Source organism: Lissotriton vulgaris, chromosome 6 (genome assembly GCF_964263255.1).
Source record: "Lissotriton vulgaris chromosome 6, aLisVul1.2, whole genome shotgun sequence".
Taxonomy (NCBI): Eukaryota; Metazoa; Chordata; class Amphibia; order Caudata; family Salamandridae; genus Lissotriton; species Lissotriton vulgaris.
The window spans coordinates 1642123332-1642150835 of record NC_141694.1 but is presented as its reverse complement, the minus strand read 5'-3'; the positions used below and the strand labels follow the sequence as shown (position 1 = coordinate 1642150835).

Below are 27504 nucleotides of genomic sequence, written 5' to 3'. Positions count from 1 at the left end.
TGTATAGTGAGCCTAAGGTCGCTGAGCCTGGTGCAGCCCGTGTTCTGGTGGAATCCAAGTGCTACAGGGCCTTCACACTGGGTATGGCTCATGATGTGCCTTTAGCAGGACATTTGGGGTGCGCAAGACCTATCAGAGGCTTGTCTTTCACTTTTACTGGCCCTAATTGAGAAGGCATGTTGGTACACATTGTAGGTCTTGTCAGACTTGCCAGCAAGTGGCAAGAGTGGAGGGAAGTGTAGGCTCCCCTCCAACCCTTTCCTGTGGTGAGCACCCCCTTTGAGTGGGTGGGCATTGATATTGTGGGGCCACTGGAACCAAAGACAGCCTTAGGCAACAAGTTTATATTGGTCTTTGTGGACCAAGCTACCCAGTACCCGGAAGCTGTCTCTCTCAGGATAATCCCAGTCCCCATGGTAGGCCGTGCATTGATGGGGATCTTTTACCATGTGGTGTTCCCCAGACAGGCGGTTTCTGATCTTGGTACAAACTTAATTTTGAAGTACATGACATCTTTGTGGGAAGAATGTGGTGTGACATACAAGTTTACCACTCCTTACCATCCTCAAGGCAATGGGTTGGTTGAGAGATTCAACCGAACCCTGATGGGCATGATAAAGGGACTTGCAGAACCCATGAGATGGAAGTTGGACGTCTTTTTACCATGCCTGTTGTTTGCATACAGGGAGGTATCGCAGAATTCCTTAGGCAATAACCCCTTTGAACTGCTGTAGGGGCACCCTGTGACAGGACCTCTGAGTCTGGTGAAGGAGGTTTGGGAGAACACTCTTGGTGAGACCCCCCCAAGATGTGTTCAGCTATGTACTGGCCTTCAGAAACCAGACTCAACACATCAGGAAACTTGCTCAGTCAAACCTGACAGCCAGCTAGGAAGAAATGAATAGATGGTATGACCAGAATGCCACTCTTGTCGAATGTTAACCTAGCCAAAAAGTGTGAGTTATGGCACCAGTGAAACCTTGTGTGCTCCAAGATAGGTGGACTGGTCCATATGAGTAGGTGGAGTGCAAGAGTGAGGTGACCTACTTGGTCAACTTGCAGACTCCCAGGAACCTTTGGCAGGTCCTCCATGTGAACTTTGAGAGGTCTGAGGTGACTATGCTCCTTACGACAGATGATGGAATGGTGGAGGAGAGCGAGCCTCTTCCTGACCTCCTGACAACAAAGGAACATGATGGGTCAGTGGTTGGGATAAACGTCTCTCCTACCCTGACCCCAGAGCAGCAGAGGGACTGTCGCCAGGTGCTGGGCCCGTTCACCTCCCTGTTCTCCCTCACTCCAGGAATCACCACTTGGTGTGTTCATGATGTGGACAATGGGGACAGTCTACCCATAAATCTGAAATTTTACAGGGTACCTGACAAAGTCAGGGCTAGCATTAAGGAAGAAGTTTTCAAGATGTTGGCATCAGGGGTGATAGAGCCCTCCAGCAGCCCCTGTGCTAGCCCGGTGGTCTTAGTGCCACTAGCTGCTGCACCCGGTTCCACTCCAGAATTCCGGCTTCACCCCCAGCTCCCTGTGAACTCTGCTGCTGTGAGTTCTGACCTTCCAGAAGGTGCCTGTGCCAGTTTGGGCCTCTGGAGGTTGTTGTTGTGTGGGAGCTGGAAGAAAGAAGAAAGTTGAAGAACTGCAAAATTTGACGCAACGCTCTTCTTGCGGCTCTTTTTCCAATGCATTTTCACAGCGCAAGAAGAATTTCCATGCATCGCTGTGCCACTGTGAAAACGCATGCAGAGCTTTTCACTGCCGCAAGAATTGTTGCATCGAGGAATCACGGCTGAAGAGAACAGTTTTAATACTGCTCTTCCAATCTGCAGTGGCAGGCTCTGAGTCATGATGTTCCTTGTCACACTCAGGGTGGTACAATTAGTGCTGCAGCTGTGGTTGGACACTATAATTTACATGCTTTGGGTACACCTGGTACCATATACTCGGGACTTATAAGCAAGTTAACTTGCCAATTGGGAGAAGCCAATTCAATATACACTTTGTGAAGGATTAGAGCACTTGCACAGAGGTCTGGTTAGCAGGTCTCAGTGCACTCTCTGGCCTCATTTATGAGGTTTTGCTCTAGGTTTGAGCCGCAGGTTTCCTGCTGCACTGCCTTACAGCAAAAGAAAAGGGCAGGAACGTGCCTTATCTTTTTCCCTGCTCTAGTGCACAATGGACTAACGTGCAGCAATGCAGGCACTTCTACATTGCGAGGATGAATATTTTGTGCAAGAAGGCAAAACAATCACAAGAAGCTTTTTCCTCTTTCTATGTGTGCTGCAGAAGCAGCACACATAGAAAAATGAAAAACGAGGAGAAATACAAATATTTCTCCTCGTTGTGCCTCCCCATGGGAGGCTTACATTTTTGGCACTGCCTCAGACTTACGATTTCTCGTAGACCTGGGGCAGTGTCAAGAATCCATCAATGTTGCTGGGAACGCCCCCAGCATCACCCATTGTATGCCCCTTTAATGCAGAAAACTGTGTTAAAGGGAACAATATTTATGAGGGAGCATTAGGCCAAAAGATGGGGTTTAGTGCTGCCTGGTAAATAGGGAGCAGGCTCCTGCGCCACCGGAGCATCACAAAAAGTGATGCACTGACAGCGCAATGGGCTTAAAAATAAGCCCCTCAGTGTTGAAAAACCAGCAGCATCAGACCCAACCTTAGGGGGTGATCATGCAAAAGGAGTCATTTCCTTACATGAAGAACTTGGCCGAATCCCTGACATTGCTGAGCAGTTGGTTGAACAACTCAGTAACAAACATGGCTTGAAGCTGGCCTAGGATGGACATGTATGGCATGGGAACAATATTAGCCTGTGTTAATTGTAGGTGAGTAGATAACCCAATAGAGATTGGCGCACTGGAATTGACAAAGGCTCACAAGTAGATGCTTGCAACTACCTAAGACTGGCGCTCTGGCAGGCAGAGGGTTATGTGCATGGAAACCGTTAGGAGTAAGAGCGACGTGGCAACAAATGTTGAGCCATTGCTGTCAATGTAAGTGTAAGCGAGACCAGACTGAAAATTGTTTCAACAATGAGTGGTGATGTAAGATTCACAAACAGACACTAGCCTTACTGCAGTAGATGGTCGATAAGGGAAGTATAGCAACTAGTTTAGACTCAATCCACAGAACAGATTATCAAAGATTGAGGACACTGAGGGCACAATGGATGGTAGGCATATGTAAAAAAATCCTGGGAAAAAAATGTAGGGGCTTATTTATGAGCCCCTTGCATCACTTTTGAGCCGCCATTGCGTCACTTTTAGTGGTGCAGCAGCAGCGTAAACACTGCGCCACATTGCACAATATTTGCAAAGTGACGCTTCTAAGCAGATGCATCACTCTGTAAATCCCTGCGCCACATTCTACCTGCGTCAGGTATAATATATGCAGGGTGGGCATTCCCCCACAAGAAAGCCTCATAGAAGAGGTGCAGTTACATTTATTAGATTTCACTGTACAACTTCTAGGACGCCACTGTGTCTAAACCTTACGCCTCAAACAATCAATGGGGAGGGACTAGGGCTTTTAAAGGTCTGTTTCGTTCCCCAGGGAGAGTACGAGGTTTATCAAAATGGAAACAGACACTTGTAACACTAGGCCATTGGTCATGTAAAATTAGAGTAACCTCAAAAACCCTATGCACATGTGAGTCTTGCGGTATATATGGTTCATCCGCCCCGCATATGGGTTGATGGCAGTTATCATCGGTTACTCTAAATTCGTGATATTGCCAGCCTCAACCTGAGGCACCTCTGGCGTATAGTGCAGTGTCCAGAGAAGCAGGAAAAAGGTGTGTCAAAGGAAAAAGGGTATAGAAAAAACCAAAAGTGGGATTTAAAAACTGAAAAATCACCCTAGGTGAATTTATTTAATGGTGTGATTAATCAGGTTATTAAAAAGGTCTATTACTACTAGGTTGATCGGGTAACTAGATCATAGTAGTAGAAAAAAACATTTATTACACAAACGTCGACATGTTTCTGCTCTGTCGGCCCGCAGGGGTCTATAGAGCATTCGTCAGGACTAACTACAAATGGACATACAATGTTCGAAATTACTCACACCTCTTTGTGTAGTATTGCATTTATACCCTGTACACTTTGTAGGGTTGTAACTCCTCCGTTTTCTGAAAAGAGAAGGGAGAAAACATCGAGAAAGACACACTCTTTATATTCAATCCTAATTTAGGCTAATACCACGAGTAGAATAACATTATTATTCATAGCTACAATCAGGCATATTCGTCTCTAAAAATAAGGAGGGTTAAGGAACTGGTTAGAGCTTATCGCGCTGTTGAAATGGAAGTGTATATACATTGCCAGCATCTTGCGTTAGAGGTGATAGAAAGTTATAGTGCACGCTGGCCAGCGTGCACTATAACTTTCTATCACCTCTAACGCAAGATGCTGGCAATGTATATACACTTCCATTTCAACAGCGCGATAAGCTCTAACCAGTTCCTTAACCCTCCTTATTTTTAGAGACGAATATGCCTGATTGTAGCTATGAATAATAATGTTATTCTACTCGTGGTATTAGCCTAAATTAGGATTGAATATAAAGAGTGTGTCTTTCTCGATGTTTTCTCCCTTCTCTTTTCAGAAAACGGAGGAGTTACAACCCTACAAAGTGTACAGGGTATAAATGCAATACTACACAAAGAGGTGTGAGTAATTTCGAACATTGTATGTCCATTTGTAGTTAGTCCTGACGAATGCTCTATAGACCCCTGCGGGCCGACAGAGCAGAAACATGTCGACGTTTGTGTAATAAATGTTTTTTTCTACTACTATGATCTAGTTACCCGATCAACCTAGTAGTAATAGACCTTTTTAATAACCTGATTAATCACACCATTAAATAAATTCACCTAGGGTGATTTTTCAGTTTTTAAATCCCACTTTTGGTTTTTTCTATACCCTTTTTCCTTTGACACACCTTTTTCCTGCTTCTCTGGACACTGCACTATACGCCAGAGGTGCCTCAGGTTGAGGCTGGCAATATCACGAATTTAGAGTAACCGATGATAACTGCCATCAACCCATATGCGGGGCGGATGAACCATATATACCGCAAGACTCACATGTGCATAGGGTTTTTGAGGTTACTCTAATTTTACATGACCAATGGCCTAAACCTTACGCCTGCCTCAGGCGTAAGGGTGACGTAGTTCAATGTGTATAGGCCTCCCCTTGCATTGTTGGAGTTGCATCATGCTTACGACACAACTCCAGCAATGTGTGAGTTTTGTGCCGTCAGAGACGTCAGGATTCCTGACGCATCTGTCATTCCTTGTGACATGGAACGCCGTTCAGTAAATAGGGCACATCCATGTTATCGCAAGGAGGGCACAGTGAAAAGTGTTGCATCGCTGTTTTATCGCGGCAATGCCACGCCACACTCTTCATAAATGAGGCCCGTAGTGAGTAAACATCTTTAAGTCACTGATGCCTTATTAGTTTGGAGGTTAACAAACCTTAGCACTACAAATAAGGGAAAGATGCATGGAAATGATCTTTTTCATCTAGAACTACACTGTGAAATTTGTTCTGACAGAGGATGTTTAGCCATAGAGATCAGTTGTGGGTAGGTTCCCTGTTATACTGCCCGGATAATGACATGTTTGGAGGATGATTAATGGTGACAGTCTCGCGCAAATTATGATACTGTCTGATGTCAGGAACGTAAGCAGAATGATTTATCATTTGATGGCTGCCAGGTACTTTCTTAGCACAGAGGAACATCTACGGGGGGCATGTGAACAAGTCATAAGTAGATTGATCCTCCAGCCTAAAATGTACAGCCTACATTTGAATAACGTGCCCACAATTATTCTAACTTGGGTGTAGCTTTTGAAGATAAAAGTTTGATCTTATATTTTGTGTGCTATATAATGCAATGCTCGACAGTGAAATACTAGGACGAGTTTCAATTGAACCGGGAGCCCGTAGAACTAGGCCCTCCTCCGATTTCCCTCATTGTGTGGGATTCTTTGCCTTTTCCTTTCTTTCCCTTTCTACTATATTTCGGGTTCTGGTTACTGGGTGACAGGCACGCTGCGAGGGGGGTGGCCGTAGTCATCAGCAGGGGTGCAGGGTGGGGGGGGGGGGTGTGGGGGTGGGTGTTTCGTTTTTATTTTTGTTCTATGGCCTCTTTCTTCCTTCTCCTTTCTCGCCCTTTCTTCCTTTTCCGTTTCCGGGTTAGTGTAGTGGGTTCGGCTTTCCTTACATCCTTGTTTCTACATCTGTACCTTGACTTTTCTGAGGTTTTGGTGCTGTGGGGCGGACAATAATGATGGCGTAGATGAATAATGATGTGCTACTTATCCTGATGTCGTATGTCTTAACGCCGCTGACCTACATGATAGCGAACTTATTTTGGACACGTTGTTCTTTTGCTCGCCCCCTTTTGTGATCCGAGACACTGTACGACACCTGATCCTTTCAACTTATTATATGTAAAATGAAAACCTCTTATCCTGTTTCCGAATTGAACTGCCTTTGCAACCGATGTGCTTTGTGGATGGAGTTCCTATGCTCCCCAGGGAGGCTGGGTCTGAAGTTGGATTGTAATAACGTATTGAAATGCTTAGCGGCCAGCCCTGGGGGGTTGTAGGCCCGTGTCTGTATTTGATTGCAAATGTTAAATAAAGGTTTTCAAAAAAAATAAATAAATAAGGAATTGATCACTGCATCCTGCATCGTCGGGGAAAGGATGCCTGTTTCTTTGGCCTCCTCGTACACCTTTTTAAGTATTAGGATCAAGAAGTCTAGGTGTGTTTTGTAAAATTCAGCCGGGAGGCCATCTGTGCCCGGAGCACTACCAGATCTCATCAGCAGTTCTGATGTTATCCTCCTCAATTAGGTGGGTAGAAATTCTTTTTGTGCCACTCCCAGCCAGCCCAGTGATATCTCTTCCAGATATGGGACAAGTGTAAGTGGTTGTTGCCTTCGTGTATTGTAAAGAGAGGAATAGAATGACTTGAATGTTTAAATAATATCGGGTGTATCACTTTGTGTTACGGCGTGCGAGTCCTGAATTCAAGCACATAGTTGGAGAAACGGGGCTTGCAGATCTGATCTGCCAGCACTTTCCTAGGCCTCTCCCGCTCAGCGTATCTATGGGCACAAAAGAATTTGCCCAGAAACAAACATTCATGTTCTGCAGTATCTCAATATTTGGTCATTTTATCCCGAAGGGTGGCTTGTTCATGCCCTGTGGGGAAGTCTACTAATTCTTTCTCAAGGCATTTGAGGTCAACCTCAATCCGACTAAGGGTACTTCGAATGGCGTGTGTCACTCCTCCTGTCGCAATGCAAATCCCCTATATGGTGACCTTGAAGGCCTCCCCATACAGTTGCTAGTTGTGGAACTGAACACAAGTTGTGTTTAAAAAGTTTTTTATCTCCTGTCCAACCTCTTCTCTAAATGGGGCATCCAACTATGTCATCGGGAAAAGCCATACAACTAAATAAGGTGTGTTGTTAGTAGGAGGAGTCAATATCATCATCACAGGGGAGTGATTGGAGTATGTGCAAGACACACCCAGGGGCCCAAGCCTATGGATACAATCAAACAGTCGAGCCTCGACCATGTGGAATGCACCATCGAGTAATGAGGGCCTTCTTTAGGGTAGGAGGAAGGTGTCTCAATGATGCTCTGCACCCAGCACTGGCGGCGGTGTAATGATTGTATTGGGAATGTGATCTATCGCAGGTTGGTTCTATCACTATGTCGAGATCCCCTCCCCATATCACATGTGTAGACCCTATGTCCATCACTTTACTGCATAGAGTGTTGAAGAAAGCCGGGTTATCAGTGTTAGGACCATACCAGGAAACCAAGGTAACATAATGTGTTGCTAGTTTTCCCCACATAATGCTGAAGTGGCTCAGAGTGTCTTGGAGGGACCCCACAGCCACATACTGAGTGTTTTTTTTAATCAGAATTGCTGTGCCTCTGGCATATATTGAGTAGGAAGCAAAACATCTGTGTCCTGTCCAGAGGAAAGCAAAGGCAGGAGATGCTAGTGGGCTGAGATGTGTCTCGTGCAACATAGTGATGTGCATAGTATATCTGTCTAAAAAAGCTAAAATCTGTATGCATTTACATGGATTTCCCAGCCCTCAAACGTACCAAGTAATGAAATGAACTCCTGATCTCTCCTGGAGCCCCGTCATGGGATTCCCAAATTTGTCGGAGTCAAAGTACCACCCCACCACAATGAATATAACCAACAAATGTTGAGACATTGCTGTCACTGTCAGTGTAACCAGATACCAGACTGACATTTGTTTCAACAATGAGTGGTGACGTAAGATTCACAACCAGACATTAGCCTTACTGCAGTAGATGGTCGATAAGGGAAGTATCGCAACTAGTTTAGACTCAATCCACAGAACAGATTATCAAAGATCGTGGACACTGAGGGCACAATGGATGGTAAGCATAAGTAAAAATCCTGGGCAAAAAAATGTAGGGGCTTATTTATGAGCCCCTTGCAATACTTTTGCGCCGCCATTGCGTCACTTTTCTAAAATATCAATCACTTACAGGAGTGTCTCTCCAGTAAACATTGTGCAGTATCCCCCCTCCTCCTACCATCCTAAGAGAAGAGCAAAGCGAGTGAGAGAGAGAGCGATAAAGGTAGAAGTGTAAAGTAATATCAAAAGGAAATAGATATTAAGGGGAATATAGAACCTTAAGAAAACTAGTAGGGATCTCCTCATGGGGTAGCACCAGAAGGCGCAACAGTGCTCCCCTCTCTGTAAATGGAGGGGATGCCTGGGTGTGGTCTTACAGTGGTCCCAGTGAACCATCGCAAGGATCTATGCCTCCATTAACCACCTGTCCACACCAAGTAATGTCATTCAGTTTGTTCTCCACCGGGGCGATGGAGAGTAAAACCAACATCAGCCATCAATAGTGCCATGGTGCAAAGTTTGTCACGGAAGCCAAGGCCTCCCTTCTACGGTCAATTCACAGGGCTCTGCTATGCCGGCTCAGACTTTGGAAATGAGCGCATGCTCGATGGGGTGAGAGTGCGTCTCACCCCATCGGGCCACGGTGGGCACATTTCAAGAAGCCCTCCACATGCTGCCGGATTGTGAAAACATTTTGTTTTCCCAGATGAGTGATCCAAAGACTTGCGAGTATAGTATAGTATAGTCGCTGTACACCTGTTGCAGCTTTCTATTCACCAGTACGAATTTCCTCCTGGTGTCCTGGACTGCCATAGTGAAGTCGGAATATATTGCCATGGTGTAACCTTTAAACACAAGTTGTCGCTTTTCCCTTGCTAGGCGGAGGGCGACATCTCAATCACTATAATTGAGGAGTCTAGTGATGATGGGCCTAGGAGTTGCACTCTGTGGAGGCCGGGCCCCCAGGGAGCAATGTGCTCTCTCAGTCACCAATTGTGAGAAGAAGGCATTGACTCTGAAAATTGCACTCAGCATACGTTCAGTGTAGTCTTTCATCCGCCCCATGTTTGCTATCTCTGGTAAACCTAAAATGCATTTAATTGCGCCTTGACCGTGCTTCTAAATCTTTGTTTCTGGTGGCGATTTCTTTCATGGGGTGCTCCATATGCATTTGCTGCTCCTTCCTGCTAGCAGATGTATCCTCCAGTTCTGAGATTATGTGTTCCGCTTCCTCAATCCGACTGCCGTGCTTTTGCAGCTTCTGGGCAAAGAAATCCATGTGGGTACACATAGAGTCCATTTTAGTCTCAATTGAGGTAAGACTCTGCTTCATGGTCATCAGGAAGAATTTTACCTGTGAGGTATTGCTGAGGCATTGATGGATTGTCCTGCCATGTTTTGATCCTTGTCTTCTTGTTGTGATCTTGGGCTTTTACAGGGTACGGATTGCAGCCTGGCTTGTTTTCCCTTGGTTCTGCCCATAGCCAAACACCAACGGTGCTGCAGAGCTTCCAGTGGTTTCAACACAGTCTGTTAGCTGCTCCCAGATACACTTCCTCCTTACTTACAGACACTAACATGTATCTCTAGTCTGCAGAGGAGGAAGGGCCAGGTCAAGGTCTCCACTCCCAGCGTCAAAAAAGATGGTCTCTATCAGCAGTTGGCGACCGCCGCCTTCTGTTGTCCTAAAGACTCTAGCTACCAGCAACACTGGGCACCTCTACTCCATATACGAGGCACAGTCAACCACGTGTGTAAGTGTCATCCAGTAGGGATAGGTCTCTGATACACTCTGTTAACTCTGCCCCCCTTGGATCGCTCACTCAGTCCCACATTGCACAGTCCAGGGGCTCAGTGGTTCTCAGCAGAATACATGAGCCTCGATTTGTACACTGGTCGAGAATGCAGTTTATGTTGCGCAGCACTGCAAAGGCGCCACTAGCCTCCAAGGCACCCCATGAGTAGGCCACAAGTAGCTCGATTTTCAGCTCTCCTCTGCCGGGACAGCCTGTCTCCTGTTCCAGGTCTTTCTCACTCAGGGCGATAGCAACTTAGATCACCAGTTGGGTGCTGCTGCTCAGCGTCACAGGCCTCCCACCTTACTCCCCACCTCTTCTATCCCAGTGGTCGGTCACGACACCAGAACACGATCTCAGCAGCTACAGGCCTCTTCATCACCGTGGTCTCGCAGCATTGTCTTGGTCCACGACTCGTAGTCTCTGTCCAGGGAGGCCCTCGGCTCTCGCAGCCAGCATGGACGACAAGGCAGCCCTCGAAGTCGGTCCTGGCAGTCCACTGTTATTCAGGGTGGTGCAGCCAGTATTAGGGTCTAGCACGGCTGGTCATGGGACAGGATAACGATCTTCCTTGCTCCTGTGCCGTCGGAGCCTCATAGCAGTACAGCCATCTTGTGTACGTGCCCTCTAGCACGCCCGAGGATACATTTACATTTCTATCCTGCCTATCCTAAAAATAGCGTATTGTTTTGCAGGATCTGGAAGCTCACAACCAACAAACACATTAAACAGGTGTACTTTTTAGTAAACAATAGGCTTTCTTGTAAACATCAGATGGCATGACGCATCAGCAGTCATTTCTACTACCAGTATGATCTGAATGACGTTGTCACAGCCCCAGGGGGCCAATATCGGCACTTTGCGCAGGCTGTGGGCCCCTGGGCTGACAGCTCCTGACTGAGTCTAGAGCAAGGGGGTCCCCCTCCATATACTTTGCTGGGGGGCCCCTCTAGTTTCGTTGCACCACTGCATGAAGAGTTAAAGAAATTTTACAATGTCAGTCGAGGGCTGATACAGGAATATAGGACTCACTGAAGTTCTAAAGCAGGGTGCCTAAAAGGTAAACAATGAGGATATCTTATGTGTATAGGTATATATAGTTTCAATGGCCTTGGCTAACTGAATATGAATGTAGGTTTTTCTAGAACATCAACTTTTGCGCTCCAGATATTCTTCCTGTAAACGAGTCTTTCTAATACCTCTTTCAAACATTCAGGGACCTATTAATGAGCTGGTTTGCAGCACTCTTGCACCACGCAATGTGGTGCAAGAGTGACGCAAACCTTACATGAGATTTATGAAGCCAAGTGAGGCAACTTTGCGTGGCCATGAGGGGCTCCATAAATCTGGAGTAAGGCAACACAGTGCAAATCACTGCAGTGCCTTACCCTGACCTATGATAGGCGTTTTATGGGCATTGCCAGGTGTTCCCATGCAACTCCCATGGTTTTTGACACATTCCCAAATTTACCAAAAGTGGTAGACCTGGGAACTCATCAAAAAGATACACTTTCTCAGGTGAGGCGTAAAGAGGAGAAATATCTGTACTTCTCCTTGTTTCTTCCTCTTTTTATGTTTGCTACATTCTGCAGCTCACATACAAGGATTGCGTTTTTTTGTGCAAGAAGGTGTCTCTTTCTGCAAAAAAACCAATCTTGCAAGCAATGCAGGCGACTGCGTTGGGTCTAGGCTACCAAAAGAGCGTCAGTGCAAGGGAAAAGGCAGGAATGCGCAGTATTGCCTTAAATATGGTGCATTCCTGCCCTTTGCCTGTAATGCAGTGCAGCAAGGTGACTGCGTGGCATTCTATTAAAAAGGCACTTCACTTTGTTAAATATGATATCTGTAGAAAATACGACAAATGGTAAATACTTAGTCTAACATGGTTGAAAAATAAAAAAAAATTAAGATTCTGTTTTATTCAGCCAATAAGTACCTTAAAAGGGCAAACTGATCTATTGAATGGAAAAAGAAAAAATTAGAACCAGGCATGGAAACACTTCGGATCCTCAAGAGGATTTTAAAACTGAAACAACATAGAACTCAATGAAGATTGGGCCTGTGGTAGATGAAAACTTGCTTTTCTTTTTATTGGGACCCGTTAAGGGATTAAATATATGTATAGTTGTGTTGTTGCCTCTGTCTATCTTGTTTTCTCCTCAATGTTTTCATCTATAATGCCCACCATTTAAAATGTTGCCAGTAATGTGTCCAATAAGATTTGTCATAATCTACATCACGGAGGCATTGCTCAAGTAACCTTGGTTTCAATTAACGCAGACAGGAAGGCCAACATTTCCTGAGGGTTTGCGTTGCCCTTGCTTCACACACAAGGTGCCGCAAGGCCACGCAAGCTCTTAACTAGAATCCACTAAGCCTGGCAAAGCCACCTGGCATGGCTCTGCGTAGTTTAGTAAATCCAAGGCAAAGGAATGCAGCACATTATGCTTCCTCACGTTACCTTGCGGCAGTTAGGCCATCCATGGGCGGAGTGTCAGATGTTCCATGGATCCACCCATGGATTTTGTTGCATTCACAGATTTACCAAGAGTTGTAAACCTGGGAATATGTCAAAATAGTATTCCTCCCAGACCCAGGCGTAACAAGGAGAAATTGCTTTATTTCTCCAGGTAACTTCCTTTACCTATGTGTGCAGGGCCGGACTGGGAACCACAACTGGCCCTGGCAAAGTGTTCGGCCGCCCCCGTTTCCCCACTCAGGGGGAAGGGGGGGTGGGGGGGGGGGGGGTTGGAGGTGTCGCCGAGCTCTTTGACGGGGCCTGTTTTCAGTCAATTTTGTTACAGGGCGGATTTTGCAGCTATGCTGCAAAAACGGCCCTGTAACAAAACCGGCCCCCACCCGTGCCGCGCACCGGGGAATAGCCCGGTGCCCGCTATGGCCAGTCCGGCCCTGTATGTGTGAAGCATTCTGCATCACACATAGAAAAAGGTAAATTACTTTAAGTATTGTTTTTGTGCAGCCAGGCATCCCACCCTGCACAAAAACAATACTGATTTTAATGTTTGCACCATGCACCACAGTGCTCCATTGCAAGGAAGCAGCAGAAATGCACCATCCTTTGTAAATATGCCACATTTCTGATGACTCCCTTTCTCCCAGTGCAGCAACTTTCCCTACTGCGCTGTGTTCCGTGAAATGTTAGTAAAGCTGCATATAAGTGAATAATGGTGTTGAGATTGATTACAAGAGAGAGGGAGAAACCCACTTAGCTGCTAATTATTTTGTTTGTTTTTTATACAGTCCTAAACTGTAAGTTAAATTCAAGCTTCAAGGCACAACATCAACAAAACATAGAATCTGCCAGATGAAGAATGATTACTCTAGTGGGTTAGTGGTCCAGCTCTCCAAGGCCATAACACTCACCTTAAGCCAGAAGCGGCATCAGGGATAAATAAAGGGACTGCCAACCACTCATGGTGGAGTCTGTACTCTGTATCCAGTGTGATAGTGCCCTGTCCCCGGCAGCTCCTGCAGTGCCTTCCTTGCGGCAGGCACCACAAACGCACTCACACTACATTGGCAACAAAGGTCCCCTCCCATGCACCCTCACCAAGGGCTGCCTTGGCACCCGACACCTCACACTGGACTCGCTCACTGGTCAGGTGGGCAGTTTTCCCTGCAGCAGCTCAGTGACAGGTAAGCCCCACCCAGAAAGATCATGCTGCCACTCCTGCAGGCAACGCGGCTGCCTATCTTTCTCCTGCATTGCTTGCGAGGCGTGGGGCTGGCCACCATCACACCACTGGTCCAGGAGCACCTCCTGCCTGCCCATGTGTTCTCTCCAGATGGCACCTCCAGCCACAATGCATGGAGTGAACAAGACCTACACACAGCATATGCCCGGGAGGGTACATCATACTGCGCACAGAGCGCTGTGCCTGCAAGCTCATTTTCTATTTTGCCTGCCTTCGCTTCAGTGCAGGTGAGTTTGGTCCTGGTCTCCACCTACGCTGGCAGCCTTCAACTGTTCTACAGTGCATCCTTGGTGCCAGCTTAGGCCATGCATCACCTTGCCTCAAAGAGCAGCCCAGAATGATGTTGCAGGCCCAGGCAGGACCCAGCCATGCTGCTACACTTCCTGTAAATGATGCATCACCGGCTGTTTCTCCAGCTCCAGCACATGGCACCCAGGTTTACCTTAGGGCTGGCCGCCCTTCAATAAACTTGTTGACACTGTGTCTGCCGCTGCCTGCTGGAAGACGTGGCTGATCCCGGCTGACCAACTTCTTCTGCACCACATGAGAAAGAGAACCAGGTGTTAAACAATCTCAGCTGTTACGCTGTGCTTGGTAAGGGACCTTAAAATTATTTTTTAACCAGAAAAACACTGGGATGTCAATGACTATGAGGAGATCGTGGTGACCCTGACTGCACACTTTGATCCTCAGATCAATCGGACTTTGAAAGATTCACACTACGACAAGCCAGACAACATGATAATGAGTCCATTGATGTTTTCTAAGGGAAACATCCTTAATATCACAGTCAGTACATCGCGATGCTGTTACATCGCGGTCGTTAAGTCATACATCCGTTTTCTAAGCGAGGCTTCGCAAACTGGCAAGCACCTGTATTGATGATGACCAGCAGAAAGAGGTCAGGGCTTAGATTATCTAGCGGTGTCAATCCAGTGTCATTTGAGGTCTTATCCTAAGGGATCCTGGTAACACACTAGACTACATCCTAGTTCTAGCAAGAAACCACAAACTTTTCAAGAGCCAAGCAGAGCGCACACAAGAAGCGTTGGCCAGGACCACAATCACAACACCTAAGGACCCTGAAGCACACATCAAGACAGTAGCCATTGACAAAAACTTTTGTGCCTGCCCCACAGCCACCCACCCAAATATCCCCAAAGGGGCCACACCTGTGATTATTGTGAACGGACAGCTCACCCAGTAACACAGTGTCAAGCCCAAGAAAAGACATGCTCTAGTGCCGGAGAAGCAGCTATTTCGCCTGACTATGCCACAGCCTTGCCAAGGTACATCGAGGGATGGCACATACCCAATCATTCAGAGTGACATTCAACTGGAGGGGATGGGAGGACCCATCCCAGCCCGCTGGACACCCTTAGATTATGGAAGACAGGAAGACACAGATGATGATGAAGTTGTATTTCATATTTATTCTACTGAATAAGCCTAGAAGTGTTAGGCCACAACAGGCCTGTTGCATCACTATCAACGGCCACACTATACCTGAAATCATTGACACAGGGACCTCTGTCAATGTAATGGACATAGACCAGTTTCACAGTCTTTGCAATACAAAAATCTTTGTCCACAGTAGCAACACACCGGTTCTGCTTGAAGGGGTTTTAGAGGAACATATCCAGCACAGGGGCCAAGAAGTTAAGGCAACATTATTTGTCAAAAGAAAGAAAGGGGACACGCTGCTTAGCTGTCACACCGCTGAAGAACTCAGACTCAGTGGGCCCGATTCACAGAATGAACTTAAGACTCAACCCTAAACTTACTACTATTTTGGTATTCACAGAATGCACTTACAACTTTTGGCATTCACAGAATGAATTTACTACTTTTGGTATTCACAGAAGTTAGGATTTTGTCTTAAGTTTGTCTTAAGACAAACTTAAGACAGACTTAAGACAGACTTAAGACAAAATCCTAACTTAAGTCTGTCTTAAGTTTGTCTTAAGACAAACGTAAGACAAAATCCTAACTTCTGTGAATACCAAAAGTAGTAAGTTAATTCTGTGAATACCAAAAGTAGTAAGTGCATTCTATGAATGCCAAAAGTAGTAAGTGCATTCTGTGAATACCAAAATAGTAGTAAGTTTAGGATTGAGTCTTAAGTTCATTCTGTGAATCGGGCCCACTGTATTCACCAACCATATCCATAGAAGTCAAGTGGATCAACTCATCCAGGAATATAATCATGTATTTGAGGGCTTGGGTTTCCTGAAAGACTAAACCATCAAACTTCACATTAACAACAGCGTCAAGTCCATAGTCCTAAGACACCACCACATCCCATTCTATTTGAGAGACAAAGTAGAAGACAACCTGTGACTCAAGAAGGCCAGTTTGACAGCTGCTACAGACCAGTCCCTGGGAACCCAGTATGAAAAATAGACCACCTATAACGAGGAATCAGCTGAAGTACAGCTGACACTGACCCCAGCAGGCATCAATGGTGAACCTCGTTCGCCTTCCCCTTCCAGGTAGAACCCAATACCCCAATAATTTTCAACCCTTGAAGCAGAGTCATCCGAATGTAACACAAGATCTCACCACTGATACTCACAACCTCCATATCCTCCACCCATCTCCTGATTGAAAGACAAGCATTTGCTCCTCTTGTCAAAGGCGTTAAGGTTGGGAGGGAAGTAGTGAGTTAGCGGTTTGGCTTCCCCACGGGTGCAACAAACCCCACGGCTGGGTGAGCCTCAGGTAAAAATAGTAGGTCTGCCAACCACTTAGGGTGAAGTCTTTACTCTGTATCCAGTGTTTCAGTGCTTTTTCCCTGGCTGCTGCAACTGTGCTATGCTCGCGGTAGGCCCTGCAAGCACACACACACTACAGATTATAACAAGTGACTAAAGGGCATATGTATCAAATACTCTATTTGCAATTCTCAAATAGCGATTTTTTGAGAATCGCTATTTGAGAATCGCAAACGAGATGTAATAAAAAATTTGCAAATAGTTAGCGATTCCTTGGCATTCCTTAATTGTGATTTGCAAATTGCGAATTGCAATTAAGGAATAATTTCCCATTCATTCCTATGGGCCCATAGGAATGAATGGGAAGACATTCTCGATGTGCGATTCGTAATTAGAGAATCGCAAATTAAGAATAATTTCAAGGGTGCAAGGGTGTCATAAGTACACCCTGTTGCACCCCTGAAATGAGCATGTGTGCGCATGTGGCGCACATACATGCCCTAAGGGCATGTATGTGCGCCACATGGCACTTTGAAAAATGCCAAAAAGTGCATTTTTCAAAGAAATCGCAAAATATCACAAACTTAAAGTTGGGCGTAATTTGCGATTTCTTAAGGAGAAATCACACAACTTGGGTGCTTGTTACATCGCATTTAAGGAATCGCAATTTGTGATTCCTTAAATGCTTTCTCAAAATAGGGAATCACAAATTTTGCGATTCCCTATTTTGTGATGCCCTATTGGGATGATACATCCCAAAAGGCCTTTTCCCGTTTGCAAACGGTCCGATTCTGAGAATCGGCCTGTTTGCAAACGTGAAAAGGGCTTTATACATATGCCCCTAAATCATAAATGACCCAGTCACACCAGCGTAGCTAGGGGGGGGCGAGGGGGGCGGTCCGCCCCAGGCGGCACTATTTTGAGGGCGGCCGCGGCCGTGTGGTACTGGCCCGTTGAGGCAGCGTTTATAATTTATTTGGGTACACTGACTGATACTACTATCAGTCAGTGTACCCAAATAAATTATAAACGCTGCCTCAACGGGCCAGTACCGCGCAGCCAGTGGATTGGCATTCACGTGACATGGAGAGGTCACGTGAATGTACTTAACAGTGTATCCTTTTACTGTCTCTGGGCGCAAAGGCAGGGCAAGCGCGGTAGTTACGTTTGATTACTTTGCTAATGCCCGCCTTTGGTGCCTCCCTCGATCATGCGTGCAAATACCGGCTTTAACTGGAGGGGCCAGTGCACAGTCATGGCAGAGCAGAGGCAGAGATGCATGCAGGGTCGGTCGGACGAGTACTAATACAAAAGGTCCACCGTCCGGCTCAGCTGAGGTGAGTGAAAAGTCTGTTGCGGGCAATGACAGGCCAGTCACCGTACAGAACTCAGCCAATAATATACAGACAACTAGATAGCTAACTGCCCAACCTCAGCAATGCACTTAAGGAGGATACAATTTTGTGTGAGAGGAAACAGGTTTTCAGGTAGTTAAGCCTACTGGAAATTGAGCACATTCAACTTGCACCTATCAATAGACATAGGAATGTTAATACTGACAATATGCTATATTTAATCTGGTAAAAATGTAAGCTTTTGCCTAAAATGTCCTCCATACTCACAGTGATTCCTCCGGAATGAGAAGACTGTCATTCGCCATCAGTGTCTGGGATTTACCATTAACAGTCACAATGGATTCGCCCTCCTAGAATGACAGGAAGTCAGCTCAAATTACTAGATTTTAAAAAGTATTTTTTCCAAGCCCACTGATACTAGTACTGTGTGGGGCTTTACAAACTTAATCAAAAACATTTACGTACAGCTTCCCTCATATGGCATACTTTATGGTGTGATATTTTGCATTTGATATGTTTTTTGTGGGCTACTGTACCCTGTAATATATCATACCCTACGCACTATGGTGCAGTAGCTGGTACATATTTAAATAGTGTTTTTTTTTGTTGCAAATAAGCATTATCATAGTTTTGTGTACGTAGTTTGGAATGCCCTTATTTTTAAAATCGGAATCTGACAAGGCACTCTTCCCACCCTTGCAACGGGACAGACAAGCAGTGGTGTGCCGAAACTTCAGCCCCCCACAAAGTATATGGAGGAGGTCCCCCAAGCTATGGATGCAGCCAGTAGCTATCAGGCCAGGGGACCGACGTCCATGCAAAGTACCAGATGGGGCCTCCCGGGGCTTGTTACGCCATTGCAGACTAGGACTTGGGGCTTGCCATTAAAATAGGAAGTGAGTGACTAACATGGCTTCCACAACCCTAGGCTGTATTGTGTTGGAGCCCTAGGCCCCCATCTATATAGAATAAGGACACAGACACTGGAATATAGTCATTGGTACCTGCCCATGTCCCGTGCGCCCAGCCCTTTTATTACCAGGGTCACTTGAGCTGTGACTCCTGTGTTGGATGGGTGAGGGGTGGAGTGTAAGCCAGCCCTCGGGGAGTGGCTGGCACAGCAAAGACTAGAACAGTGACCAGCAGGTCACTACATCTGGTACTACCACTTAACGCCCTTGGAGAACTGCATTCCCAGGCTGCTCTAATCCAATGTGAGTGAAGAGCAATAGTTTCTAAATAACACATAAGCTGGGTGCTGTTCTGCCATTTAGTACATATTCAACCACCGTGTGTAGTGCATACATTTATCAACCATGATACATAGCAAACAGGGCTACCAAGGCCCATGTCATGTTGTGCACAGATGAATAACGCATAACATACTGCTTTACATGCTATGTGGGTTACAGTAGAACATGATGAAAATAAAAATCTTCCAGCATGGGAAAGGCGGCCAAGCAGCCCTACTAGTGGTGTGGAAGGCACAACGGAGCATCACCAGTAATGGGCACCTTAGGAAAGAGTAGTACAGTGTCTAACAGTTGCCACAGAAAGAGTGTGTGCTTAGTAATGCTGTGAAAGTTGGGAAGGACAGTCACACAGCTGTAGATCTGTGTCTAGTGCTCTGGCATTGTTTTCCAGTTGTATCACATCGCCTTCAGCACAAAGCCACCAATAGATGTCAAATCTATATGCAGGTATGGGAGATGGAGAAGCCACTCTTCCATTCGTCATAATCGCTTGTTTCTCTAATGCGAGAGCCAGGTCGATTAACTTGCTCCTTGCCTTGGCCATCTTGGAGTGGGGCATAAGGCCCAGGAAGCTTATCTTTGGGTTCTTAATGTGGCGTCTGCTCGTTATGTATGTGAGATAATCTCAGACTTCGATCCAAAATGACCACAATGTGGAGCATCACCACATCAGGTGATAAAAGTCTGTGTAGTCGAAGTCGTACCTGAGACATTTATCTGAAGCGGTGCCGAACATCCTAGACAGCCATATTTGGGTCAAATAAGTACGATGGACTTAATTAAGGTGAATAGTTTAAGCCTTAAACTATTCACCTTAATTAAGTCCATCGTCCTTAAACTTTAAGGTGTGCATTTCTTTAAACCTGAGGGATGCGGCTCAGGATTTGGGACCAATCCTTACCTGGCAGGTCGATCTGTAAGTCCTGCCTCCATCAGGACCAGTGGCCATGCAGTACCAGTTCCACCTTATGACCCAATACTCTGTGCATATTGTGATCCTGTGTCTCGTGAAACTCCACATCAGCAGTATATGGAAAAGAGTGCTGGCAGCGGCTCAACCACCGGGTCACCTCAAACACTACCTTTCACCGCCTGAAGCATCATGTGTGTCAGGAACTGACACGACCGAAGCATACACACCTTGCAAAGCCCCTCAAATGTGAAGGATGTCCCCAACACCGGTACCCTAGGTACGTGATAGAAGCACGTCTCCACTGCAATTATGAGTTGTTCTCCCAACCTTAGCAAAGTGAAGTGGTGTGGCTCACTGGTTAGAGGCGGCAGACCCGTAAGCAGAGGACGGCCCGGGACCAGGGTTCGATTCCCGACGCGGCAGGGTCGTGGACCATGGTCAGCGGGCTCGATAATTCTCGCCTCGGTGCCTACTCCAGTCAGGGACCACACTCGGCAACTCTGGGCATTAGCTTGCCTCATCTTCACAACGGCCCCCCCAGACGCCAGGGATGCTTGGTCGCACCTTAGGGATACCCATTAGGGACCATCTCTCAGGGTGAGCCAGGACGGGTTCCCCAGCGGTCAAAGCGTGGAGATACTCCTGCAGGAGTCGATTCCTAGCGCTATATAAACCCACAATTAATTATTTAATCAAAAAGTTGAGTAAATACCCGAGGAAGATCTGAGGAGTACGCCACCTTGCAAAGCCTGCACATGAGATAGATATTGAGGAGATATCCTTCATGTTTCAGTCAGCCCACTTTATTTTTCGGATGTTTACATTATCACCATTACAATATGCATTGTGATGAGGACAAAAATAGTCCCTTACAAACATGCAAATACTGTAGCATTGCTGACACGCAGTCCTTCTTATTCCAAGGAAGGGTGGCAGAAAGAAGCACAGAGGATACTTAGTGATGAAGTTCACTATGCGTTTTTTTATAGTATTCAGAAACACATTACATTTGAAGAGTAAACCCCTAAGACAAGATGGTCATTGTATCAGCATGAGGATGCAACTGCTAGCTTAAATATAGGGATTCCCTCACTGGATAATACTTTTACATTCTTATTTAAATATCCTCTTGTAGGATGCTGCCACATGAACTTCACCATGCATGAGCCATCTTATTTGAGGGAATTCCATGGCCAGGATCCTGGAGGGTGATCAACTTCTGCAAGAATGGCAGGGAGGCATGACAATAGCTCAGCAGTTGGGCGGGACCAACAGCATGGCATCACAAGCAGCCAGCTGTGCCTGCAGATCCTCTCAGCTCTCTGCTCTGTATAATGTTGTTTGACCTTGCACAGAATGTTCAGTAAAAATCCCAAGAACACGCAGAAAGTGAACACAGTGATGAGTTCTCATGTGAAAAGAGTCATTGAAATATTTCAAAAATAAAAGACGTGTAGTAACATGCACAAAAGCAGCACTCAAGCTGCAACGTGCTCATGCTAACTTAATGAATAACGACAATGTCACTATGGGCCACGTGACAGAAGTTGAGATTTGTTATGAAGAAATGCCTTCTTAATATCACCTTTGACCCAGACTATGACTTTTTAGCACTCAGTGTGCGATTTCTATTACATTAAAGACAGCAACATGTTTTTCTTCTATGTCACTAGCTGTTCAGAATTCTGACTTTAGAAGGAAAAATGTAAAATTCTAATTCACTTCCTTTCATAGTTTAGTAGGTGGCATATGCTGCTACACACACGTATGTGAATCTCTATCAAGAAACCATGTGAGCCAGTTTGCCTCTCGCTGTACCAGCTGCCCACCCCTACGCTTCACATCTTAATCACAGTTTGTGTTTTGCAAATCAGCCCACTGGTTTAGAAAAAAAATGAAAACTCATGTCATTCACAATTATATATCCTACAGCTGTTGTCAGACCTTGCTTGTTTTCAGTCCATGAGAGGGACTATTTTCTTTCCCTCTTTATCTCTCTTTTCTCCTTTCCCATCTGCCCCTTCGCCACCTTGTCACATCCCACCCAACATCTTGGCTCCTTAACCCTTTGGTTTTTACTTATCTGTTCACATTTTTGGTCCTCACTGACCTTTCGGTGGCTGGCCGACTTAAAATAATTATTTGACCATTTCAAGAAATCCACCTGTCTGTATCTTTAAATTTTAATGGCTTTATAAACCAGTTCTAAGATGGCTACTACAGGTCGAAAGGCACAAATACTGAAGGAAAATATTGTGTGACATGAACATTGTGTCAAAAATATCAGCCCTACCAAAACATTGTGAAACGGAATATCTCACATAAGTATATTGTTTTTTTCTCTCATATATAGTATTAGTTTTAATATTATCATATTCACTATTGTTTAGTTCAATATAGTTGTATTAGAAATCGCTTTCATTGACTATATATACATTGACTATATACATCTATATATATCCAACAAAAAACTCTCCAAGTGATGGGAGCCACCATCCCTGCAGGGCGACTTCAAAACAGGCATGGAGAGATTTTGGTTGGACTTGAATTGGGGAGCATGTCCTGCCTGCCTGCGTGAGATTACAAGGATTTTCATGATAATGATTCTTGGAGGTGAGAGAGGGAGAGGAAGAGAATTTTTGCTTCCTGCCAACTTGAACAGAACTGTGCATTTTAAAGAAATATGGATTGTACATGGCAGCAGGAGTGGAGCAATATAGAGAATATAATTTTGAAAATATGAATGACTCTTACATTTTTACACATGTACAAGCAGAAGACTGTGCGATTTTGAGGATATCAAGCATAATAATTGAAAGTCACTGTCTTCAATATTACATTGTGTTGGACTTGGTCCCTTTTCCCCCAAATTTTTTGCTTTTCACCCCCCTGTTTAGGATGTCTCCCCCATGGTAAAGATTACTGTATAGGCCATGTGTGGTGTGAGACGACATGTTACATGTAATGCAATGGTGTGAGCACTTGTCAATCCCCCATCAGGAAAATGTACCCTGGTGAACTGCTAATTTTTAAAATGGATACCAAGGCTATGTGTTTGGAGGGAAAGCCTGGCACCCAGGGTGCTCTACTCCTCCCCCTGAACCAGTTAGAACTAGTTCCCCTGAGAATTCCAGAAGCCTCTGGCACTGTCTGGGAGGTGGGGTGAGGGGGATATAAATAAGGGGGCTGTGCCACCATGTGCTGAGACAGAGCAGGGACAGGAACGTGAGGCGACCTGCTGCCAGGGGATACCGCCACTTGGGCCTGTGTGCTGGACCCTGCACCTAACTAAAACCCCTCTGCTGTCCCCAGGGCTAGTGGAAGCCCCACTGAAGAAGTTCAGGCTGCTGTATAGGAGGAGGGCTACGCTACAGTGGAGGATGGTGAAAGCCTACCGCCCTGTTTTGATGAGTTCCCACTAACTGCTGACCTGGCCCAGTAGGCCCTGCTGCTCTGCCCCTTGGCCCCTGAGGAAGGAATGCCAGCCTAGATCTCTGAGGCTACTGGGACCTTGCGCCACGCAAGTGCTGTACCTAAAAGTACCTGGAAAGGAAGGAGCACCTTGGACTGAACCCCCCCAGGAGGTGAGAAGCATTACCCTGAGGCCCATGAGGCTTGCTACTGGGATTGTATGCCCCCCTAAGCACTGTGTTAAAAGAATTGGGCAATCCCCTAAGGTCTGTGCCAAGGGGAACTGAACCTGTCAAGCGCTATATCTCAAGCCCCAAAGAAGAGGAGCTGAGGCCGACCTGCCTAATCGCTACGTGGAAGGGGCTGCTGGTATGTCCCCACGTTGTGTTAAATCAAGCGCTGTGCTGGTGAAGCACTATTGCTGAAGATGCTGCTCCTGGTGCTAATATAAATATAAGTGGGTGCCTACCCCGGGTGTGTGCTGTCCAAGATCACCGCTGCTGCCTGGGGGTTGCCAGAGGAGAGAGTGAGGAAACGGGTGCCCACCCCGTATAATGCTGCCTTTTTGTGCCATCTGAAACTGACAGGAGACTACCCCGCGCAAGGAGCAACTCACGATCACCGCCCGGAGACCCATGGGTGGGCGCTGAGACTGTGTCTGCGTGCAAGCGCCTTGAAGCGGAGGAGTTTGATGGCCGGAATTCATCGCAGCGGTCCGGGAGCTGAAAAGTAGGGAGGTGTTGAGAAATAGCTGGGTTTTTCCTACCTCCTTCTCCTCCTGTCCTCTCTCTATAAACATGTATCATTCTACACAGTATAAGCTGGTATGGCTCCTCCCTATCAGAGTGCCTTATATTGGAGCATGTACCGGGATTCCTTGCTTGGTTTCTTTTTTCGGTCATATTGTCATCTAGAGTGGGTTCCCTTCCTTGTCTCCGAGTGTGCTCTGGATTTTGTACCTTCAATTATCCGATTTCGATTTCGACTGTCGGGACTGCAGACTTTGCAATGCTGTGTTCGGGCTGATCCCTGCGGCCCAGTCGTTCTTCTTTGAGGAACTGTGCCTTCTTTTTGTGTCCTTGTGAAGAGAGGAGATGCTGGATAATCTACTTCCATAACCTTCCGTATGCGGCTGAGTACAGAAGCGGCAGCAGTGAATTCCGGGAGCGGCATTTCCTGGACTTGAGTAGCCGCTCTCTCGTTGTGTGTATTTTGGACACTTTCACTGAGTTAGCGTTCTTCCAGCGTTTTTTAGGCATTTCATTTTAGTGGCCACATTATTTCGGGTTTTTGGTTTATCAGAGGATCTTTGGCTATACATAGCATTCTGTCAAGTGGTTTTTTATGTCGACTGACTTTTTTCCCCTTTTGTTCCTTTTTTGGGAGTCCTTGTTTTGTTTTTCATATTGGTACCTGTTGCCTATTTGCCTACATATCACAAGACTAAGATAAAAGACGGATTCCAGAATATTACCGGTAAGATAGATACGGTGTTGGTTTATTTTTTATTCATATTCTATGAGAGACTGACTATTTGGAGTTTCATGTTGCTCCTTTGTTCTTGTCTTTTTGTCACCTTATGTAGATCACTGAAGTCAGTCTATATTCCATTGTGAGAATTGAGCAGGCAGATACCGGACGAGGTTCATTGGGTCTTCCCTCCCTCTTTTGTTTTTTCCCACCCTCTCCCTGTGCTCAGATAGCAGGTTCGCTGTTACAGACTTAGCGAACCGCGGTCGGAGTGAGGGTAGGGGATTGGGCTTATCCTCGCTTCTGCTGTGTCGGGCAGGTTGGGTGATAATCTGACAGGAGGCTGCGTGATGGCCGCCTCCGATCGTCTTTAACCTGCAGTGGCTGCCTTCCCCACATTGGGACGCCAAGGGTGGGCCGCCGTGGTTGTTGGTAAGGCCGTGCCAGGCCTGAGGTGCGCCGGGAAGTGTCGCCCGGCAACCTGGGTGCTGGCCGCATCATCGGCCGCACCCCCTAAATGCCGTGCACCGATTGGTTGCCTGGCCGGGAGGCCGCCGAAAGACCCGCCCCGCCGTGGAGGAAGCAGGAAGACTCCAAGTGGGAGCCTACCCCGCCGGCCGGAGGAGCCAGGAGATCAGCCGTGACATGGGGGGACTGCCTGCGCGACCGGAACAGGGCCAGAGGAAGCCCAAGGGGAGCGGGAGCCTACCCCACCTCCTCCGAGAAGGTGCTGCGAACTGACCGCTGGGCTACCGGTGGGAAAGGGAAGCCCCACGCCTGCCGGCCATCCTGCCGAGAAAAGGAGCAGAGCCCCGGAGAGCACGGTGAGTGGGGCTGGGGGATTCAACTGGCGGGGGCTGGTCGAGGTGCGTTGTCTGCACCTGAAGCCCCAGGGACTCGTGGTGGGATCCGGCGTGGGAATCGGCCGTACAGATGCACCCCAGGGGAGGGGGCAGAATCGTTGGAGTAGGTGGGCTGCGGGGAAGCCTGCAAATTTCATGAGGCAGCCCTGTGACCCCCCCTCCTCCACCAGAGACTGTGATTGGGCCCGTTGGCCCCTGTTAGGCTGCTGAAGGCCTAGAGCCCAGGGACAAGGAACTCAGGCCTGTGAGCAGGGCGTTAATGGTAATAACTGAAGTGTTGTGCTTATAGTGACCCCTGGATAGGGGAGGGTGTTATGCCAATTGTGTTCCTGTTCTGGAAGGGCCATACAAGTAAGGGCTCATGAGCTCCAATGATCCATCCCTGAGCCTGGGTATAATGTTCCATCTCAGAATGACCCATGAAGTGCTGTGTTCTTTTACTGCACCTGCTTAGGCCAATGTGGGTGCTATGCCTGAACCATGCAATGTTGCCTGTGTTTTACAGGAGTGGTTTACGTATGCTTCCCCAATGACAAGTTGCCAGATGTTGTATTAGGCTCCTGTGTTCAGCCTATACCGTGGTGCCCGATGTTAATGACAATTTATGCTAATGTTTCTGAGCCCACTGTGTACCTGTGCTGAATATGCCCTTGTGACGCCCAGGTAGCCCACGTGTTTATGCTAATGGTTGCCCGCCTACCCCCTGTTGATGCCTATGTGCCTATGGGGTTGTGTTTAGGAAAGAGACTCCGGGTCCATGCAAACATGTGAGATGCCCCTGGGGTTTATGTTGATGGATTCCTGCCTAATGTTGATGCCTAAGGGTAATGCTGGGTGCTTAATGTTCCTTTTTGCAGGAGACGCTAATGCAGATCCTAATGTGTGCTATGCCTAATGTTTTATTCCTATGCTGAATACCTGCCGTTATAGGCCTACTGATATTCTATGCCATTTCTCTTTGTTTATATGCACTGTGTTTCCTGCCCCTGGATTTAAGTCTATGACTGATGTTAGTGCTGGACGTCCTGCTACGAGGTTTTAGGGCAAATGATTGCGCTGATGTTTCATGTCAATTGATAACGCTCTATTTATTTCAGCCTGGAAACTAATGGACTTACTTTTTTCTTCTTTTTCCCTCACCCGTGTAAATAATCCCTGTGTATATACTGTCCTGGCGCTAGTTTGTGCAACATTGTGATTACTGTGTGTGCCTTTGCAAATTGGACGCAATACTAGAGTTATTCCTTTTTAACCAAAACTGGTGTTGTGTCTCTTTTTGTGCTGTGCCTGGTGTGTCGTCTGTGCGTACTGCGTGGATGCTTCACACATGTCCTCAGGAGTATGGCCTGCCCGCTCTGTACCATGCTACCCCGTAGAATTGGTTACCCCATTTCTAACATATTGACATTATGGTGCATTGTGGGAATATTGGAATTATCCTGTGGTCACATGCTTATTGTGATTAAAGTGCATCGTAAACTCGCTCAGCTGTGATCATGGCTTTTCATATGGCGAAATGGATCAGGGAACTCATTGCTGGCAGCTGGATTTGAAAACAAAAAAC

General features: G+C 46.5%; 1 protein-coding gene across 1 annotated transcript in view; it reads right to left on the bottom strand.

Moving 5' to 3' along the window:
* The window catches only part of HAAO (3-hydroxyanthranilate 3,4-dioxygenase), a 374111-nt gene that overhangs the window by 14401 nt on the left and 332206 nt on the right, over window positions 1-27504 (bottom strand). Inside the window, exon 6 of the mRNA XM_086925914.1 lies at window positions 18298-18380. Within this exon, the coding sequence (XP_086782040.1) occupies window positions 18298-18380 (83 nt within the window). The remainder of the gene's footprint in view (window positions 1-18297; window positions 18381-27504) is intronic.